Source organism: Henckelia pumila, chromosome 1, assembly GCF_033568475.1.
Source record: "Henckelia pumila isolate YLH828 chromosome 1, ASM3356847v2, whole genome shotgun sequence".
NCBI classification, from domain to species: Eukaryota; Viridiplantae; Streptophyta; class Magnoliopsida; order Lamiales; family Gesneriaceae; genus Henckelia; species Henckelia pumila.
In genome coordinates this window covers 115,980,062-116,003,223 of record NC_133120.1, presented here as the reverse complement: position 1 = coordinate 116,003,223, position 23,162 = coordinate 115,980,062, and the positions used below count along the sequence as shown (strand labels likewise).

Here is a 23,162-nt window from a genome sequence, read left to right as displayed (position 1 = left end):
TGGTAGGATCAACAGAAATCCCATCTCTGGATATAATATGCCCAAGGAAGACCACTTTCTTCAACCAGAATTCACACTTTGACAGTTTGGCATACAACTTTTCTGTTCTCAAAGTCTTTAAAATAATTCTGAGATGCTCGGCATGATCACACAGATTCTTAGAATAAATCAGAATATCATCAATAAAGATAATAACAAAGTCATCGAGATATTTCTGAAATACTCTATTCATAAGACCAATAAATACTGCTGGAGCATTCGTCAGCCCAAACGGCATAACGATAAACTCAAAATGACCATACCTCGTTCTAAATGCGGTCTTCGGTATATCTTCATCCCGAACTCTCAACTGATGATATCCAGATCGTAAATCAATCTTGGAATACACTGAGGAACCCTGCAACTGGTCAAACAAATCATCTATTCTAGGCAATGGATATTTATTCTTTACCGTTGCCTTGTTCAGTTGCCGGTAGTCAATGCAAAGTCTCATTGAGCCGTCTTTCTTCCGTACAAATAGAACCGGAGCGCCCCAGGGTGAAACACTCGGTCTAATGTACCCTTTTGCTAAAAGATCTTCAAGCTGGTCTTTTAATTCTTTCTACTCTATTGGTTCCATTCTGTAAGGTGCTTTAGAAATCGGTAATGTACCTAACATCAATTCAATACTGAAGTCTATCTCCCGGGCTGGAGGTAATCCTGGAATTTCATCTGGAAAGACATCAGCAAACTCACTAACCACTGGCAGATCTGCCAATTCTGGGCTAGTTTTCAACATATCTACTGCATAAACAAGGAATCCCTCTGCCCCTTTCTGCAATAAACGAGTCATAGATAGAACTGATATCAAAGGTATTCGAGATCTTGAACCTTTACCATAGAATTTCCATTCCCCTGCCATTTCTGGTCTGAATCTCATAACTTTCTGAAAACAGTCTACGGTAGTCCTGTACTTGGTTAACATATCGATTCCGATAATGCAATCAAAGTCTGACAACCCAAGAACAATACAGTCTATCTCTATCACATTATCTTCAAACTGTAGTATACAATTTCTGACAGATTTCACTGATACTATACCGCTCCCCAAAGGTGAAGATATAGATACTACAGCAGATAATGACTCAACAGGCAATGCATGTAATATAGTAAATTGTTTAGATATAAACGTATGGGATGCACCTGTATCTATGAGCACATAAGCAGGATAACCACAGAGAGTACAGTTACCTGCTATAACGTCGTCAGGTGCTGCCTGAGCCTGCACTTCAGTCAAGGCAAAGACTTGAGCCTGTTGTCTTGGAGGTTGATTCGTTGTTTGGCTACCTCCTGCTCTATTCTGTTGTTGAGGCTGTGGCTGGAAGGAGTGTACAGTAGATGCTTGCCTTTCAGGCTGAGCCACTGATCGTGATGACCCCGCACCTTGAGACCTCACTGAACCACGCTGTGGACACACCTTGGCAAAATGTCCTGGCTGATGGCATATGTTGCAATTCCCAGACACACCTCTGCACTGATCACTAGGATGTCTTCCTCCACATTTGTTGCAATACATTCCTGTATAGCCTGAACCCTGTCCAGCACTGCTCTGTCTTGGCCCACTAGAGCTGGATGAACCACTGCCTGACTTCTTAAACTGCTTCCCTTTTGCTTTCAGATAATCTTTCTTACCACCGCTGCTGCTACCTCCCTCAAATCTAGGAGATGATTGTTGAAACTGAGCTGGGGGTTGTGGTTGTCGTTGAGACTGTGCAACGAACGATGCTCCTCGCTGTTTAATCAAACCAGCCTCCGCTCCCTTTGCTCTATCAAGTGCATCAGCAAAGTTATTCGGCCTCCCAGAGTTCACAAGGGTAAAGACATCTGGATTCAGTCCATTGATGAATTGATCAGCTTTGTCCTCCTCACTTCCAGCTACATGTGGAGAAAACTTTAGTAATGTAGAGAACTTGGCAACGTACTCTTCTATATTCAGATTCCCCTGTTTCAGATTTGCAAACTCTGCACCCTTGTCCTTTCTGTACGACACTGGAAAGAAACGTTGATAAAATTCTTTTGTAAACACTTTTCAAGTGATAGGTGTACCTCGATTTTCAAGAGCTCTCTTGGTTGTTATCCACCAACTCTTGGCAACCTCGTGTAGTTGGTGCCCAATCAGTCTGACTCTTCTGTCATCTGCATAATCTAGGGAATCAAACAACATTTCCATATCCTCTAACCAGCCTTCACATTCAACTGAGTTCTCGGTTCCTTTCAGTTTTGGCGGCTTGAAGGATTGAAACCTTTTCAGTAAAGTCTCCATAGGTGTTTCTGTAACATCCATTGGATCATTGGATGTACTACCCTGTTCTGGTCTAGGAGCTCCTGCGGCCTGTGGTACATCTGCCTGTTTTGGCGGAGGAACGACCAATGTCTGTCTAGTAACCGGCGCTTGACGAGGAGGCATATCTGATATTCAAAAGGATTAGCACACAAAAGTATCAATATATCAGACTCACCAATTCTGTTTCAGCCCCCCTCTGATTAGCATTTTCATGCCTTCTCTAGAGATCAAGTTCTGATCCAAAACCGGTTCTAATTCATTCTCAAATAATACATACTTGATAAGACAATAAATCATGCTTATAAAATCAATACACATAATCATGTGATCAATTTAATCTAAAACATTAAATCATGCAAGAAAAATCAATCAATCAAGAGGACTCGATCTACCCCGCTCGCTTCTCTCTAATCAGTCCAGAACTTACGCTCTGATACCACCTGTTGTGAGGACCTCGGGTGCTAATATCATCTTATAGGGCGATTAATAACAAGAAATATTCAATCAGAATATTAATCTGCTTAAAAATAAAATAAATAATACAGGACATTTGGCGACGCAAAAACACGTCGCAAAAGATCAACAAAATTTTTTTTTTTTTTTTTTTAGTAGACCTTGACGCGCGGGCGCGCATAGGGCTCAGTCCAGGGCACCCAAGATGCCTTGGTTAGGCGCGACCGCACCTCTGGGCTGGGCGGGCGCGCCTGACCCTCTGATTTGCCTTCCAAACAGCTGAAAAATGATGTCTTTGTCCCTGTTTTGATTCTCAAACATTGACAAACATATATAGCATGAATTTAACATCAAAATCTAGATGAAAACATGCAAATCCATGAGCTAACCAAGTAACTAAACAAGGAACTTGACATACAACCATAAGATCTTACATACTCTTGTTCTTGACAACATACATATCTATATGCTCAAATGTTCTTATTCTTGTCATTCATACAAGTCTTTATATGCAAGTGTTTACAACAAAACATAGACAAGATCTAAATACAAAGGTTGACATCAACTCTACTGCATAAACCCGAGTTCACCACATGCTACTCTTGCTCTCGTTCTTCTTACAACCTTCTTTGTCCTGTGCTCGCCCCATCTATTCCCATGCACACATACAAACATAGAAATAGCCGGATATCTCCGGTGAAAATTGAATCCCAGTATAAAACAACTAGATCATGCATAACATATAGTTCAAAGAAATACTCATATAAACATCTCAACAAGCATTAAACCAATCTATTGCAATGCATGATTTTAAAAATCTGCTATCAAGTTCTATATCAGTTCTTGGGATCCTGGGGAAGAAGAACACAACAAATCTCCCACCTACTCTCCCTTTCGGGGGGGCGTAGAGCTCTTTTCCCGGACATTGGCATACTATATCAAGTTTCTAACCATAGGAGTTGATCTATCTCCTAGGTTCCTTTATATATATCCAAACATCCGTATTCTTTTGGCGAATCTGCCATTTCAAATCTCAAAGGGTTGTTGGCTCAAGATGAATGCATCAAAATCTAGAAGCATAAGAGTAAAAGCCAACTAATAACAAGCTAAGTCAAACAAGCAAGTAAATGTGCAAATACAACACATATAAGCACATAGTATGTGGTTTTGAAAGGGCATTCAAGCAAAATCTCTTGAATGTACAAGCCCTTATTCAAAGTTTGTCTTATACCTTTCAAACTTGGTTTCAAAGCTCTTCAAATCTGATATAGCTGCACAACAAGAACACAATCAAAATCTGCTCATTCTCTTCTCAATCTTCAAGGCTAACAAGTCACAAACCTTGTTCTTCCGTCGATTGGTTTCGAAGTCGTGATTCTTAACTTGAAGTCCCCTGTTTTCAATCTGAAAATACATCAAACATGTCTAAGAACATCAGAAAGAACTCACATAATACTCAGCTCAAATAATCTAGACTCAAACTTGATCATTTTTCAAGCCGACGGCATAACGGTACGGAATCGGTAACCGAACTGAAATCCAACCAATCTATCATTCATATCTACTTCAAATACATGATAAACCAGCCAAAATACATCAATATACCAGCATATCAGCAGCTACCATTTCGAAATACATGCTGAAAAATTCATAAGAAATAGAAACGGCATCCAATCTTCGACCCGATTGCAATAATACAACACATAGAACCTCAAGAACATATATCCATACTCAAATTCTGAGTTCCTTATCATCTCAATTTCGAAATATGCTGAATCATAAAGATACTTACACCAAATCAAAGCTCGTCTTTCAAGGATCGCAGAACTATGCCCGGAATTGAAATCGACCGGACGGATCTTGAGATATCTTGGTTTGAAGATGAAATCTCAACAAAAAATGAAGTCTCGGTTTTCTCAATTGAAGAAGATGAAAATCTGATGATTTCATACACAATACACGTGAATATGCATATGTAGACAAGTGTCCCACTCAAAATGTCAAAATTGCACTTTGGCCCCTCATCTCTTCACTATTTGCAAATTGACCCTTGAAACTTCTTTTTAATTCAATTTCAATCCTAAATAATTTAAGAATATTAGAATTTAAATCTAAACTCCAAAAATTCTCAAATTAAATATTCTCGGATTAAAATTAAATAATCTCGGGCATTACAGTTTCTTCACAATTGGAAACCTCATCTACTTCTCGAATAATCCTCTTATTAATTGGAATCATCTGGTTTGGTATCATCACGTGAGCTATCCTCCTTTCTGCTTGATCAGTGTGTTGGAACACGCGTTCTCGGATCAAATATGTGATACCCGGTGCAGCGAAAGTTTAAAATTTTTATTTACTTATATGGAACAATTTCATATCATGGGTATCAAATCCTCATGATTAAAATCAACAAGTAAAATAATAATAACAATTATAATTTTACCTCTTCAAGCTATGGCTTGATTATGGACACCAACAGAATTTTCTGCTCTTGTTGTAAATCCCAGGAACTGATGACTCGCTCGATCAATCTCCTGAATTAGGTCCACGAACAGAAAACTAAAACCCTCTGATTGATTGCACTAGAAATCAATCAGATGTTTATCGAAGAGATTAAACAGATTTGATCTGTCAATTCAGAGTGTAATTTTTCATAAAAATCACAAACTGAATTCTCTCAAAAGGAGAAGGGATTTCGAAAATTCTCTTGAGACACTCTCTCAAATTTTTGAAAATTCCTTTTAATATTTAGATGTGATTTTCGAAAATTGCATGGTTGGAATGAATGAGTTTTTCGAAAATTACACACACACACACACACACATATATATATATATATATATATATATGTATATATATACATATATATATATATATATATATATATATATAATTTCTAGACTGGATTAAGTTATATGTCTATTAGGACACTAACTTCTTATGGCCCATAATCCATAACTTAAGCCCAACAAGCCAAGCCTGTTATTATAGAAATTAATATAAAATTTATCATGACTCCGATTGATAAACTGATTTTACCAATGTGCATAGAAACCATTTCTGCACCTTTTAAAGTCAAGATAATTTTTCTCAATCCGAATTCAGTGATTTCCAAAAATGTTCATCCCTATGTCATTTTCTTAAATTCAACTTCCTTTAGTTAAGAAGTCCAACTTCTCTTTCGCTAAATTCAACTCTTTAAATTTAACTATCTCAACGGGGATTAGTAATCCATTACTTTTGTGACCCTCAATGGTTCAGGGATACAGCTAGCCGTGGGCTCACAACTCCTTGTGACTCGGAACAACAATTTTCGACTTACCCATCGAATCATGGTAAGAGCGTCTAGCAACATCCCCCCATGATTCCTTAGGTATCACTGATAGTGCCTGCAAGAACCAGTAGGTTTTGGTTAGCGTACAGTACGGTCCCTTCATCCAAATATCCCGATCAAATCAACAACCATTGGTACATCGAGAGTCGTTCGAGATTCGATAACTATGCAATGCATCTTGAAGATCAAATAGTGACATCGCATGTGCTACTAGGAAACCAAGTAACCTAAAGCACATCATGTACTCTTGACAGAGATTTGTCACACTAATATCTCCTTATATCGCATAGGATATCCACACTCGCAAGCGTGTGGTGAATCCTTGACAACAAAGCATCGACTCCTATATGTGTCGTAACTATACCCAATCTCGACATCTGATGACCCTCATAGAGTCGATAAACTAGTCAAAGTATAGTACTAGCATATAAAGTCTCCATGATGTTTCAAGTAGTAAGGACTAATGGTGTACAACCAAAACCGCGGACTTATCCACTCAATTAATGATAACCACTTGGAAAGTCCGGATAGGGTAGTTTGATTATTCATCATATGAATATCCATTTGCATGCTTTGAACATCTCTATGTTCCATACCAATGAAACGTGGTACTCGACATCGCAAATGCTAGTCTCAATCTCGAGCGATCCTTATCCTTATTTTCGGACTGCTCAATTGACTAGAAACTGTTTAGAATATACAGTGCTTATAAGATGTGTTTCATGATAGTCATCCCAATGCACTATCACATCTTACATGCACTCTAGTATATTCAAGGTTTTCATCTAAACATCGTATAGTATGTCACAACATAATAATATGATAAAAGATAAAGTAAATGCCATTATAAAACTGTAAATTATATTAAACAAAGATTGTTTATATATAGAGTCATCAAAGTCCTTAGCCACAAGTTGGCTAATCGGGCACCCACTCTTTTAATCTCCCACTAGCAACTAGTCATACTACGTAGTCTCATTGCTTCGCGATGTTTGTCAAATAATGGACCTGACAAGGGCTTAGTAAATGGATCAGCAATATTGTCTGTAGAGGCCACTCTCTCGACAGTGATGTCTCCTCTTTCCATGATCTCCCGGATGATGTGGTATTTACTCAGTACGTGTTTGGATCTTTGATGAGACCTTGGTTCATTTGCCTGAGCAACGGCACCAGTGTTGTCACAGTACACCGAGACTGGACCAACAACGTTAGGAATTACGCCAAACTCTTGGACGAAATTCCTCATCCAAACGGCCACTTTAGCAGCAGCTGATGTTGCAATGTATTCTGCCTCAGTGGTAGAATCCGCTATGGTGTTTTGCTTGGAACTCTTCCAAGAGACAGCACCGCCATTGAGCATGAATAAAAATCCAGAGGTTGACTTCGAGTCATCCACGTCACTTTGGAAGCTAGAGTCGGTATAGCCTTCCAATTTCAATTCTCTTCCCCCATAAACCATGAATACATTCTTAGTCCTTCTTAAGTACTTAAGAATATCCTTCACAGCTTTCCAATGCATTTGATCGGGGTTGGCCTGATATCTGCTCGTGACACTCAGAGCAAAAGCTACATCCGGTCTGGTAGATACCATCCCATACATGATACTACCTATGGCTGACGCATATGGTATGTGTGTCATTTTCTCTATCTCTTCGTCAGTCTTGGGAGACATAGACTTGGATAAAGAAACTCCATGACACACAGGTAGATGTCTTCTTTTGGACTCATCCATAGAGAACCTCTTCAATATGGTGTCGATGTAGGTTGCTTGAGTGAGTCCTATCATTCTCTTAGATCTATCTCTATAGATCTGTATTCCTAGAATATAGGATGCCTCACCCAAATCCTTCATCGAGAATCTACCTGATAACCATATCTTTGTTGACTGCAACATCCCTACATCATTCCCAATGAGCAGGATGTCATCAACATAAAGTACTAAGAATGTCATAACATCCTTAACTACTTTCTTGTCCACGCATGGTTCCTCCGGGTTCTTGATATAACCAAAATCCTTTATTGTTTCATCAAATTTCTGGTTCCAACTTCTTGATGTTTGTTTGAGACCATAAATTGATCTCTGAAGCTTGCATACCTTATGCTCGCTTCCCATGGATGTGAATTCCTTGGGCTGCATCATATAGATTTCTTCCTTAATGTTTCCATTAAGAAATGCAGTCTTCACATCCATTTGTCATATCTCATAGTCATACCAAGCTGCTATAGCAATAAGGATTCTTATGGACTTGAACATTGCGACTGGTGAAAAGGTTTCATCATAGTCAACACATTGTCTTTGAGTATAACCTTTTGCTACCAATCGTGCCTTGTAGGTCAGTACCTTACCATCAGACCCAAGTTTTCTCTTGTAGATCCATTTACACCCTATTGGAACAATTCCATCGGGAGGATCCACTAAAAACCAAACTTGGTTTGTATGCATCGAGTCTATTTCCGACTGCATAGCTTCAAGCCATAAATTCGAATCCGCATCAGAAATTGCTTCCTTGAAGTTTCTTGGATCTCATCCAATGTCGGGTTCACTTTGATCCCCTTCAAGAATTAGACCATATCGAATAGGAGGTCTAGAAGTCCTCTCGGATCTTCTAGTAAGAGGCGTGTCATTTAATGGTTCCTGAGGTGTAGGATCGTTATTTTGTATCTCGGGTTCTTTTCGAATTTCTTTGAGTTTCATCATCTTGCCTTTCTTATCAAGTAAGAACTTCATCTCCATGAAGGTGGCATTCCTCGAAACAAACACTTTTGTTTCAGTAAGATGATAGAAATAATATCCGATTGAGTTCTTCGGATATCCTATAAAATAACATAAGGTAGATCGACTATCCAACTTATCTCCCACTGTCTGCTTCACGTAAGAAGGACATCCCAAAATCCTTAAGTATGAATACTTAGGAGCTTTGACATTCCATAACTCGTATGGAGTTTTATTCACTGCTTTCGTGTGCACATTGTTCAACAACAATACCGTCGTTTCAAGTGCATAGCCCCAAAACGAAAGTGGGAGCTCAGTGAAGCTCATCATAGATCGAACCATGTCCAACTCCTCCTATGACACCTCAGCTAAATGGTGTTTCGGAGCGTTGCAATCGAACTTTGTTGAAGCTCATCATAGATCGAATCATGTCCAACAAAGTTCGATTGCAACGCTCCGAAACACCATTTAGCTGAGGTGTCATAGGAGGAGTCCATTGAGAGATAATCTCATTCTCTTTTAGATAGTCCAAAAACTCGGTACTTAAGTATTCTCCACCTCGATCCGATCGAAGTGCTTTAATACTTTTACCTAGTTTGTTTTCTACTTCAGCCTTGAATTCTTTGAACTTTTCAAATGATTCAGACTTATATTTCATCAAATATAAATACCCGTACCTAGAATAATCATCAGTAAAGGTAATGAAGTAGGTGTGACAAATTTAGTACCAATACTAAATGGGCCGCAAACATCTGTATGGATCAAATCCAATAGATTTTGACTACACTTAGGTTTTCCTTTGAAAGGTGATTTAGTCATTTTTCATTTTAGGCAGGACTCACAAGTAGGTAGAGAGTTAATATCAGACATATCAAACATGCCATCTCCCACTAGCTTGTTCATCCTCCTAGAGAAAATATGACCTAGCCTAGCATGCCTAAGGTTTGCCGGGTTTTGACTATCGTTTTTTCTTTTATTTGTTGTTACTGGTTTATCAACATAATTAACTGGAACCTCTTTTAATTTTAAGTTATATAGATCGTTTTCAAGTTGTCCATTTCCAATCAAACATTCATTCTTGTAAATATTTCAAATCCCATTCACAAAATTGCAAGAAAAACCATCTCTATCAAGCATAGAAACAGAAATAATATTTTTAACCAAATCTGGCACAAATAAAATATCTCTAAAAAATAACTTAAAATCGTTCTGCAAAACTAAATAAACGTCTTCCACAGCTTTGACTTCAACTCTAGAACCATTTCCGAGCCTCAGCTGGGTCTCACTCATCCTAAGCTTACGACTTCTTGTCATCACCTGTAAATCATTGCAAATGTGAGATCCACATCTGGTATCCAATACCCAAGAAATAGTATTAAGTGAAACATTTATTTCAATATAAAACATACCCTTTGCAGTTCGTAACTGCTCTAGGTATTCTTTGCAGTTACGTTTCCAATGACCGGGTTTCTTGCAGTAATGGCAAGCATCTTCATTCTTGTTCCCGTTTGAAGCCTTTGTCTTACTCTTCTTCTTTGGTACAATTTTCTTGGGTGAGGCAGAACGTTTCTTACCCTTTTCTTTTGGCCCCTTCTTAGAGTTAGAAGAGGAGTCAACCAAGAGTACCAGTTTATCCTTCTTTAGTGTGGCCTCATATGTAACAAGCATATTGACCATCTCTTCAAGGGTGACCTTTATCTTGTTCATATTTAAGTTCATCACAAAACCGTCAAACGATGAAGGAAGAGAAAGAAGTAACAAGTTTGCATTCAGTTCGTGCTCCAATGTCAGATCAAGTTTTACCAAATTTTCAATGAGCCCAATCATGTGTACCCCATGCTCACGGACCGAAGTCTCATATCGCATGCGGCATGTCATGAGCTCTTTGATAGTTGCATACATCTCGGATCTCGACTGAGCTCCAAAAAGTTCCTTGAGGGACTTGTGAATGTCAGCAGCATTCACTGCATCCTCAAATTGCCTTTGAAGTTCATCAGACATCGCCTGCATGTAGCTTTTGGCCTTGATATCATGGTCCCACAATTTATCAAGATTAGCTAACTCTTTCGGACTTACATCAGTCGGGGCTTCCTTTGGAGGAGACTTTTCTAACACGTAGAAAGCCTTTTCTGAACTTAGAACAATCTTTAACTTACGGAACCATTCCGTATAGTTTGCGCCAGTCAGTTTGTTTTGTTCGAGAATCAAGAATATTGGATTGCGCGAATTCATTGTAATGAAATACTAAAAAGACACAGACAATCATTAGTGATTGCTTAATTAATTTACTAAGACATAAAATATGGCGAGATTTATTTTATGAATTTCACTCCCATTATTTTAACGATTTCACTACACTCTAGTGAAAACGAGAAACTATTTTCTTTAGTGGGAACATAGAGTCCAATTGACAAATCATAGTCCCGAATAATATCAGCCAACCATAATTTTTAAAAGATAGAGCCCAATTGCTTCCAAAGCAATCTCCATATTTTTACCTCATGTCCAATAAGAGTCCAATAATATGATGCCTTTTATTGTGACATGTCAAGATGACCCATCAATATTAAGTTGTGATGGACGGTCGCCATGTGGATCCCCAGTAATATGAGCCAATCCCATGGGAGTTCCACTCAACTTACAACATGTGTCGATCCAATGTACAGCTTTCTGATGAACGAGCCCCCCCAATAATATGAGCCGGATCGTGCCCGTGGGTAGCATCTCATACATTGATCGTTGATGGAAGGTAGGAACATTTAAACAATATTTAAATTTCCTTTTGTTTATCTTGATATCAATTTTAAATCATATTTAAAATGAGGAATTTTTAATTTTGAAAACTTTCTCATCATGCAATATTTGTATGCTTGCGGGATTCATGCAATTTAGTCTAAACATGCATACAACAATAATATCATATATTATATTAAGGATGATCGATGCCTAGATCTATTCGACCCGTGGTTGCCAATCACGAGTCTATGTCCAATCCTAGGTGATATGCAAGTATGCAATGCAATCCTATTACATTGAGCTTCCAATTTACATTTCTTCGGTTTTTATTGTCTGCTGGGCCCACCATTGTCTTTAAATCTTTATCTCCCACTATGTCTAATAAATTTACAATAAATTTTGATGACAAGTAGGTGATACATATTTAAGGGTGGGAACGGGCCATAAACCAGGCCTACTTTTTATTACAAATTACAATTCAAATTGGGCCATAAACCAAGCCCATTAATTAACTGACCCATGTATATTGACCCGATAAACTTAATCCATATAAAATAATCAATTAATTCAAATAATGTAAACCTCATAAGGGATACCAAAAATTGATAGTCAATAACATGTCAAATAATAATCTTCCTTTGGGCCGATTATTATTCAAATGAAAACCGAATAACTATCACAATTTTACCCTTATATAAACACATATGTAATAATATTAAATATTAATCTTTCTATGAGCCGATTAATACAAATAAAAATTACATAACCGAAATCTTTTATATTTCAAAATAAATTAATATTCACAAGAGATGTCACTTTGGTGACATATTGTTTCAATTAATTCATTTTAAAATATATAAAATATAACCTTATCATTATTTAAATAAATTGAATATTTAAACATTAAATCAAATTATCCTTAAAACCCAAAACAAAATGGGTTTATTATCAAATTAAACTTAATCCAAAAAATATGTGATGGGTTAGAAAAAATTTACCAAAAATCTGAATATTTTTGTTTCCTTAATTTAAAAAAAAAACATTTTAAATTTTCGAAAATTCAAAAATTGGGCCAAAACCCTAACCCATCTCCACCTTCTTCAACCTGCCGCCGCCGCCGCCGTCACTTCTCAAGCCAAATTCCGATCGAAACTGGTAGAGCACGAGCCGGCGACCACGACTACAACTTCGCCGGTCCTAATCGTTGACGAGAACGGCCGAAAAAGGGTCTCGATTTCTCCTTTTTCGCGCACAATACACATGCGCAAATATATATCCGAAATCAGACCGATTTGCGGTGGTTTCTGGTCGATTGACTGAACTGGAAGGGGCGCCTTAACATGGGTAAGAAAACCCCTCAACGATTTCCGCCGAATACTGGCCGTGGAAGGGCCGTTCGGGCCTTGAATCCGGCGGCCAAACCCTAGTTCGGAACAATTTCGAATTTTTCCAGTTTTTTTTTTAAATCCAAAAATTTAAAAAAAATATCCTGGACTGAAAAATTCGAATTTGATTCGAACACTGTAATTTTTTGTTTTCGATTAAACCAAATCGAATATAAACCGTATCTCAATGATTTAAACATGAGTGTCTCTGATACCACTTGTTATGGAAAATTTCCTATAAACTTAAACCCAGAATCATCATGCTAAATCATTAAGATTAAATACTGTAAACTGAAGCGGAAGCGTACTGTTGAAAACTGGCGAGTTCCCAGACCAATTACGATTGATACCCGGTGCAGCGGAAGTTTAAAATTTTTTTTCTCATGGAACGATTCCATGGTGTGGGTATCAACCATACAACGATTGAATTATTGTGTGTGTAAAATTCAAATAACAATTAATTAAATTTTACCTCAAATCTCGCAACGAGATTAATGGACACCAACAGAACAATTCTGCTCTTGTTGTCTCTCCCGGGAACCGATGAACGCCTTCAATCAGGTCCACGAACAGAGGTTTAATCCCTCTGATAGATTGCACTAGAAAATCTATCAGAAGTTTTCTGCGAAGAGAATACACGAATTTGATTCGTTATTCCTTACTGCGATTCAAAATCACAGACCGGAATTTTCTCGGGCAGAGGGAGGGAGGGGCGGCCGAAAACGTTTTGAGAGGGGCTAGGGTTTCGAAAATCCTGTCTCAAAAATTATGACCTGTTGTGTGTAATTTCTGTACTGAAATAACTTATTTATAATGCAGGCCACTAACACCTTAGGGCCCATTAGTCATAAGTTAGGGCCCGACAAGCAAAGCCCGCACGTTCAGAAATTAATATAAAATTCATCGTGACTCCGATTGATGAACCGATTTCACCAATGTGCACAGAAACCATTTCTGCACATTTTAAAGTCAAAATAAATTTTCCTGAATCCGAATTCAGTGGTTTCCTAAAATGTCCATCCCTATGTCATTTTAGGAAATCCTACTCCCTTACTCTTATTTAAGAAGTCCAACTCCTTAGTTCATTAAATTTAACTCTTTAAATTTAACTATCTCAACGGGGATTAAAACTCCATTACACTGTGTGACCCTCAATGGTTCAGGGATACAGCTAGCCGTGGGCTCACAACTCCTTGTGACTCGGAACAACACTTTCCGACTTGCCCAACGAATCATGGTAAAGCGCCTAGCAACATCGCCCCATGATTCCCTAGGTATCACTGATAGTGCCTACAAGAACCAGTAGATTTTGGTTAGCGTACAGTACGGTCCCTTCATCCATATATCCCGATCGAATCAACAACCATTGGTATATCGAGAGTCGCTCAAGATTCGATAACTATGCAATACATCTTGAAGATCAAATTAGTGACATCGCATGTGCTACTAAGAAACCATTTCTTAAATCACATCAAGTACTCTGGCCAGAGATTTGTCACACTAATATCTCCTCAGATCGCATAGGATATCCACACTCGCAAGTATGTGGTGAATCCTTGACAACAATGCATCGACTCCTATATGTGTCGTAACTGTACCCAATCTCGACACCTGATGACCCCCTCAGAGTCGGTAAACGAGTCAAAGCACAGCACTAGCATATAGAGTCTCCATGATGTTTCAAGTCGTAAGGACTAATGGTGTACAACCAAAACCGCGGACTTTATCCACTCGATAAGTGATAACCACTTGGAAAGTCCGGATAGGGTAGTTCGATTATTCATCCTATGAATCTCCATTCATCCTATGAATATCCATTTGCATGCTTTGAACATCTCCATGTTCCCTACCAATGAAACGTGGTACTCCGCATCGCAAATGCTAGTCTCAAACTCGAGCGATCCTTATCCTTATTATCGGACGGCTCAATCGACTAGGAACAGTTTAGAATATACAGTGACTATAAGATGTATTTCATGATAGACATCTCCATGTTCTACCACATCTTACATACACTATAGTATATTCAAGGTCTTTATCAAAACAACAATAGTATATCACAATATAACATTATGAAGTAATATAAAGTCATTGCCATAAAAGTGTAAATAATATTAAACAAAAGATTGTTTATACAAAGAGTCAACAAAGCCCATAGCCACACAGTTGGCTCACTGGGCACCCACTCTTACACGTACCTTAATTCTTAATAATTGATACCGATGTAGATCTGCATGGTTTGGCCTTCCAGATCAACACGATTGCCTTTGAGAGTTCCATCAGTTCTCTCATGCTCTCTAAACTATAGATGAAAATAGAATAGAATGACTGTGTCGATGTAGACGTCGTGTGATCTGGGGACCATAACCCTATATTTATATTTTGAGATTCTATTTAAGTCCATCAATCAAATAGAAAAGCCCACTAGTATCTACACATTAAAGGCCACATCCTATTAGATACATTAAAGCCCAAATAAACCGAAACTTTATTTAGATCACTTTTATGAGCTAACTTTATTTGACAGCCCACAACACATAATTATTTACATATAAGCCCAACGTTGGATTTATGATCCAACAATATTGTCTCCCATAAGGACTTTTCCACCATCGATCTCAGTGAAACATGTGAACCATTCCTTACATGGACTCATATGATAAGAACATCCTGAATCAAGGATCCATTCCTTTTCATATTTATCACTGGTTACCAGCAATACATCAGCACTTTCATATCCATCTTCTGCCAAAGTTGCATCCCCTGATCATTCTGATTCCTTTACACCTTGTTTCTTATTTTTTTCGGTACAATCTATTCTAAAATGTCCCCTACTTATGACAAAATAAACTTTTCCTTTTGAACTTAGTTCTTGACTTTGATCGAGAGTTGTTTCTTGGCTTAAATTCTCTCTTATCAGATCTTCTTCTAGTAAAGATCCTTTCACTCTGATCATCACTTTCGTTTCCAGATTTCTTGTTCAACTCCTTGGATATCAAAGCCGCATGTACTTCTTCCAGAGTGAGAGTTTCTTTGCCATAGATCAATGTATTTCTTAGATTATCATATGCATCAGGGAAATAATACAATAACAACAAAGATTGATCCTGATCTTCAAATTTAATCTCTAAATTTTCAAGATCCAAAATAATTTTATTAAAATCATCGTTGTGACCTTCGATCGACTTACCAGTTGGCATCTTGAATGTATATAGCTTTTTCTTGAGGAAAAGCTTGTTTGCCAGAGATTTAGTCATGTAGAGGTGCTCGAGTTTCAGCCAAATTGTAGCAGCAGACGTATCCTTTGATATTTTCACGCAATACTTTGTCTCCAAGGCTCAATATCAAAACGCTATGAGCTTTCGCAAGAATTTCTTTCTTGTCCATTCCTTTGATCTTATCAGGCATGTTTTCATCTCCCACGAGTGCATCGTCCACGCCATTTTGAACAAGCGATGCCCTTATTTTTCGTCTCCATGGACTGAAATCATTCTTGCCGTGAATTTTTCGATATCGAATCGTGTGGTGCTCATATTTAAACGAGGTTCTGATGTCATGTGAACTCTATAATATTAATCATGCATATGTGTTGAGATGTGGACTCTTGGATGAATTATTTGAGTATTACCCATATGTTAGAATCTCATTAACACTCAATTCATGAGATGTTTACCGACGTCTGTAGTGTAACGTACAATTGATTCTATTTTTTTATAAATTAAACATGCATTTATATTAAGGTATTAATAAAAAATAATTTGTTCCGAATACAAACGATAAAGAAATGAAAACATGATAAATAACTTATGTTATTGTTAAATATATATATAATTTTGATCACCTGCACCTAGGGTGCAGAATTTGTCGTGTGCGACCACTAAAACCCGGTACCGGGTTGATCGCACACTGCACCCTAGGGTGTAGGTGATCATTACTATATATATATATATATATATATATATATATATATATATATCCAGTATTGTAATTTATGAAAAGAAAAATTAATCGGTTTACACATGTATCATTTGCTTGGGCGTAAGATGATAGGTTAAATGCAAAAAACAAATGTATAGAAAAGTGTTGGATGTATTACAAGTAAAAAAGAAGAAGAAAATACACAAGATTAAAAGTGAATCAATTTTTATATAAGTAATCTAAAGTGTTTAATATGTGTTCTTAAGAAATTTTAAAGGCATTATTCTTAAAAATTTTAAATAATTTTTAAATTCATCCAATGAAAATAATCTTTATTGTACATATATTGGTTCTGAACAATGTGAATAAAACTATTTATTTTAATATTATATCTATAAACTAATATGAGTTAATTGATAATGTATTATTTTAAAATGTTAACATAACTATAAAATATCGATGACCGTAAGTGATTAATATTTAAAGTGTAAAAATTTCATTGTTCGACAATATTGAAAATGTTTTTATTAGTTGGTAAAAAAAAATTATGATTTTATCATTAAGACATGTAAATAATTTTTTATTCAAAGATATATATTATTATAAATTATTAATAAAATTTACTTTAACTATAAGATAATACTTGAATATATTAAATTTTTTTGCGACAATACACATTATTCTCACAAACGACAAGACGGTTAAAACAAAGACAAAATGTTATATTTTTAATTGGAAGTATTCAACATTCAAGAAAAAATTAAGAAACAAATAATTGTAATAGTAGATTTTGAATAAAAAATAAAAAGAAAATATCCAATAACACATTCATTATTATTATTTTTTTAGATTAACACATTCATTATTAATGATACTGTTTACACGTAATAAAAGACAATAAAAAAAATTGAAGATTAAAGACAATGAAATTATTTATACTTTGTAAAAAATTATTTTTAACATAATCCAACAAATTAATCAAAAAATAAAGATATAAAAATGCAAATAATTGATGGAGATAACATTACAAGAATTATTTTTTTCGACAAGAATATATTAGAAATCAAGTAGGAAAACATCCATAATCCAAGTTGAAAAAATTCGTTCAATCCACGCTACAATCGATGGATGCGATAAAGCAACTCTAGCAATATGGTGTGCAAAAGAGAAAAACAAGCGAATGTCCTAGTTCCGATAGGATTCCGATTATCCGAGGATGAGGTCACTGCTTGGACAGCACCTAAGTAGAATCCGAGAAGGCCAAAACATTTTCGAAGCCCGTATGAAGTGCCAGGAGCAAGCCATGATGGATAGCAAAGATTCTAAACTCCCCAATATCAATGTATTTAAATGTCTAGCGAAAATCACAAATATCGAATGCACATGTCTCCATATCCATATCATCAAAAGAAATTTCCACTGTTGGTGATGCTTTGGGCATTGTAACTAATTTCTCTTGTAAATAGGATTCTTCACACCAAATAGGAAAATAGAATTTTTCCAGCGCAGGGGAAAAAGAAAAAATAAGCTCGACCAATTCCAAATCAAATTCTTTGTGAGATAGCCAGCAAATCAATACCTTTTTTAGGACACTTAACGAAATGCTATTATCCTCTCGTTGCTGCTCCAAATATACTAAGGTAGTCATTATTTGCTGATCAGGGGCTGAAATCTACACAGAGAGAAATAATAAATGGAAAATAGAAAAAAAATATCCGAAAATTGAAAAGGAAAATGCTACATGTACACATTGATGTAACTCTAGATTACACGTTCCACATGAAATTACAAAATTATCCCTCCACTTTATTTGAAAAAACTATTTCAAAAATATACTAAGAATATTTATGTAATTTCAAGTTTAACGTGTAACCCAAAGTTTAATCCTCTGTACATGTAGCATAGTCCAAATGAAAAATGCTAGATGTTTTTTTTTACACCTTATGGTGTACACCTTACCTTACACCTAATTATATTCTCTTAAATACAAAGGGAAAGTTTTGTAATTAATAAGAAAGATGTAAACCTAGATGTACAGTAACCATTACTCCCAAAAAATTCCACAACAAAAATTACATCACTTACTATAAATTCCAGAGTCTCCAAATTAGGGGCGCTTCTAAGCAGGCAGATAGCGCAGCGGATTTGAGCAAGTTCATAAGAAGATATTTCCAATCCAAGGATCTTCAAATGATTCATTTCAAAGGTAAGATTCTGCCATACTCCATCTAATGCCATCGGCTGGAATCCAACAAGAATAAAGGTAAAAAATATATAATTCAAACTAATCACAATGTACCTAATTCAACATGTTAATCAATTTTAATGATAACACATAAGCAAGCTTCTGTTGTGATAAATTAATAAATAGGAAAATCAGTATTAAAAATATTTATTAACATTTAACAGAGATAAAATCTTGGTAGCATTGAAATTATGATGAAGACAATTCAACAATGAATGGATGCAAAGGAAACTATCTATTCATTCAGATTAGAATATAGAAAGAGATGGATCCATTTAATGAAAATAACAAAAAACTGATCAAATGAAACGTTTACCTGAAGAAAACCTTTAAGTGCCAGTTTTGTGATGGATGAAAATTGGGCAAGAGATTTCATAAAATTATCCTGTTTCACTTTATCTGGAAGTGGTAAGTAAGATCTGCCGATGAGCACAATATGGACTTCCTCAAGGAGGGGAGCATTTAAAAAATAGACGGATGAGGCAAAGCCACGAAAGAAAAATTTTTTAAGCTTAGACGCATTTATTCTAAGGGCTTTGAATGTGTAGCAAGTGCCTTTTATCACCACACACTCGAGGAAAGGAGACTTGGAAATTAAGCTACTTAGCTTATTACTTTTGATTTTAACATTCTCGAATTTAAGGGAGACAAGACGATTAAGCCCTTTGAATGATGACGGAAGCCTGAACACACATCTTGAAAGATACAAATACCTTAATTGAGAGAAAGAATAAAAATTAGAAGGAAGCCGACAATACTCTTTCAGTTTCAGTCCAAAACGCCAACTAAGGAAGAGTTTTTGAAGATGATCTTTTGACAAAAGATCGAACCATTGGTGTAGATAATGAGAACTATCCAAATCCAAATATTCCACCTCCAACTCCTTTACGGGTCCTTGGTGAAGCATTAGTATTTGATTAACTACCGAATTCAATTGATTATGAGATAATTTTAGCAGCGAATAGCTTTTCAAAACAAGAGCTGGTAGAGTAGCCCATTTATATCTCCACTCTCTTGATAGTACACTTGTCCTCACAGCATCGCGCAGTATTAATCGTTTAAGAATATTTTCTATAATATCAGAGGGAAGATAACTAATTAAATCCATGGCTGAGCGCTTCTTTGTTTTCATTGCTCTATCCTGAAATCGAAACAAAATAAAATTACTTCATTATGCAAATATAATTATTTTTTAAAAATAAACATCTGAATATACGATAATCAAGAATTTAATACAGTTTAATTACCAACTTTACCATATTATACAACACTTATTTTCAATAAAAAGTTTTACTTTGGGAAAATAAAAAAATAATCAATTATCATTGGATAACCGAATCAGCAGATCTGTTTCAAAAGAACTCTGACCTGATTTCTCAGGAGTTTTTGCGTGGTTCATCTGCAAACGACCAGTACAAGACTAAAATCCAAGTTACTGAATGAAAATCAAGACTCAAATCCAATAGAAACAAATCTTGATTTTCCCAAATGTAACATAAAAACAGAACGAAAACTACCACAAGATGTGATTTTGACTATCTCGATGGCTCATCACCGATGATAGTTTCTCAAACGAAAATTAAAATCCGAGAGAGTTCCAATCAGAAGCAGAATTTACGTTTCTCGGGCAATTTTTTGCATTGAAAAAAATCTCACCTTTTTTTTACAGATCAAAAGATTGGTAAACCTTGAGATACTGGAAATTTGTGCGAGGGTTGAACAGATGAAGAAGAAGGCAAAGAATATCAGCTGCGCCGCCACCAAGAAGGAGATGAAGAATCTCTGAATAATTATTTAGGTTTGGACGTCGTGGTCGTATAAATTTAAGATTAGGGGCAACAAAGGTGAGACGGTTTTATGGGATGTTTTCGTGTGATTGGATCTTTGACTCGGAATTCATTAAAGAATTTACTAAACCCCGCCGGAGTTATGATTGGTAGCGAATATGTGTATAAATTTATATTATCTAATTCTACTTTTTTTTATATTACCTCTTATAAATAATATTAATTATATTTTATTTATTGTTAAAAAAGATAAAATGGTAATTTATTATTTTTATATAAAAATTAATCAATCAAATCAAATCAAATATAATCTATCAATTTATTTATTTTTATTACAATACATTACTCATCTATATATTATTTATCTAATAATCCTTACCAAACATAAATATAACTTATTCTATCCAATTTCGCATTATTCATGTTATATTATTTATTTATTCATATATTAATTATTTATTTTACATCAATCAAATCATTGAATTAAAATTATCATATTATTATACTAACAGGGGTGTATTCAATTCAAAATTTTAATGACTTTCAGTGACTTTTAAAATGACAGACTTTTATGCAGTTTGACAGATTTTTATTTTTTATAGAATGCTATAGAATTGTAAACAGAATTCTACGGATTTTTGCAGAGTTTTTGGCAGACTTTCATAGACATATGTTTAATAGATTTTATAACTTGAACGACATTGAAAATATCGATAGTTAAAATATATACAAACAAATACAAAAGTTTTAAAATTATAGTATTATGGCGAAAATAATATATTTACCTATCATAATATATTTATTTTTCTGTAGTATCATTTAATGTCATTAATATGAAATTAGTTGTATAATTTATGTATTAAAATAAAAAATTAATTCCAAAATTCCAACCAGCAAAATTCAAAAAATTGAATTTTTTGGTGTTTTTAAAAATTTTGAATTTCAAATTATAAAAATTAATTAATCAAAATTTTATAAATATTTTTTAAATGGGCTAAAAATTAGAAAATTTTGAAGAGAAAATGTGTTTATAGAAATGTGATTTGAATTAGGAAAGATAGAAATATGTAGAAATATTATTTGAAAGAGGAGAGAGAATAAATGAATAATTAGAAGTCCATTCAAATCTTGAGGATGAATCAAAGACAAATCTTGACATTTTAGCATTGTACGTTATGTTTTTATGTTTGTACTTCAATGACTTTCATGGAGTCATTAAAAATCCATTGAAAATTTGAATACCTTTATACTTTTATGAAGTTTTTAAAAGTCAATGTTGAATACACATGACTTTTAAAAACTCCACGGAAGTTAATTTTGGATGGCAAACACTTGTATGAAACCGTTGCATTACCAGTGCAACGGATCTTAATCTGGGTCGGAACTAACCCGCCACCTGCCTGCTCTTACCCATATTCTAATCCCAATTTGTCGACCAAATTATGCTGCGAACTCCATCGCTCTTCAGCAGAGAAGCCATCAAACACTACCTCCCCATCTTGACTCGCTGCCATTCTTCGAATTCAATAAGAAACTCGCCGCAAACATCGAAGAACTAAAACTTATCAGGTGAGAATTTTGTGACAATCGACATATCGCAAGCTCAAAATGCCATTTTTCTTTCTTTTTTTTTTTTTTTTTTTCTAAACCAAAATAAATCTGATATGAATCATTTTTTTAAAATTTTGTTTATGCATTTATTTTCGTGTGAGCATTTAGATTGTTTTTTTTATCTTCTTCTGTCTTCCACCCTGTAAGGTTAGTTTTCCCAAGAATCCATGTTCTCGAAATCCTGGGTTTCGAAATTTTTGGTTTTATTTTGGTGAAAAGCGATGGATTTAGTTCAGGTCTTGGAGGAGAAGATGGTGTTAAATTTAATCTTTATCATATCAGGATCTTTTCACCGTGTAAATTTTTTTGTTGAATGGTTTATACTGTATCTCCCAGAGTACTTTGTTCAAAACTTTTGTTGTTTGACAAGACGCAGAATCCATATTCTCATTTGCATTGCAGTGGCTTCCCTTTTTATTTTCTGACCGTGGGATCATACATGTCTCTCTTTTATGCATTGTAGGTTTCTATGAGAGCTATGCCTTACCCCATCAGCACAGCACGACCAAGGCTGTTGAAGATGAACTTGAAAAGGTGAGACCACTTTTTCAATGGCAATTGATATGGTTTAACGTAATTCTTGAAGTTGAGAGACTGATCTTTGCGATGGTTGCTTGTATATATGTTTATTTGATTAAAAAGTATTATTTGTTAGGT

The 23,162-nt window shown here is 35.5% G+C and overlaps 1 protein-coding gene across 4 annotated transcripts; it reads right to left on the bottom strand.

The window, feature by feature from the left end:
• Positions 1 to 17,848: 17,848 nt before the first annotated feature.
• LOC140885877 (F-box/FBD/LRR-repeat protein At1g13570-like) lies at positions 17,849 to 21,002 on the bottom strand. 4 transcript variants are annotated; one of them, XM_073292559.1, is made up of 5 exons: positions 20,764 to 21,002; positions 20,476 to 20,506; positions 19,424 to 20,248; positions 18,948 to 19,103; positions 17,849 to 18,534 (listed from the first exon to the last, which is right to left on the bottom strand). In XM_073292559.1, exons 3-5 carry the CDS (start codon positions 20,237 to 20,239, stop codon positions 18,217 to 18,219), a joined length of 1,290 nt encoding a protein of 429 aa, XP_073148660.1. In that variant the 5' UTR covers positions 20,240 to 20,248; positions 20,476 to 20,506; positions 20,764 to 21,002; the 3' UTR covers positions 17,849 to 18,216. The 4 variants fall into 4 exon arrangements, with proteins under 4 accessions (XP_073148660.1, XP_073148661.1, XP_073148659.1 ...); XM_073292560.1 differs by having other exon boundaries at positions 17,849 to 18,332; positions 18,442 to 18,534; positions 19,424 to 21,002; XM_073292558.1 differs by having other exon boundaries at positions 20,476 to 21,002.
• Positions 21,003 to 23,162: the final 2,160 nt, after the last annotated feature.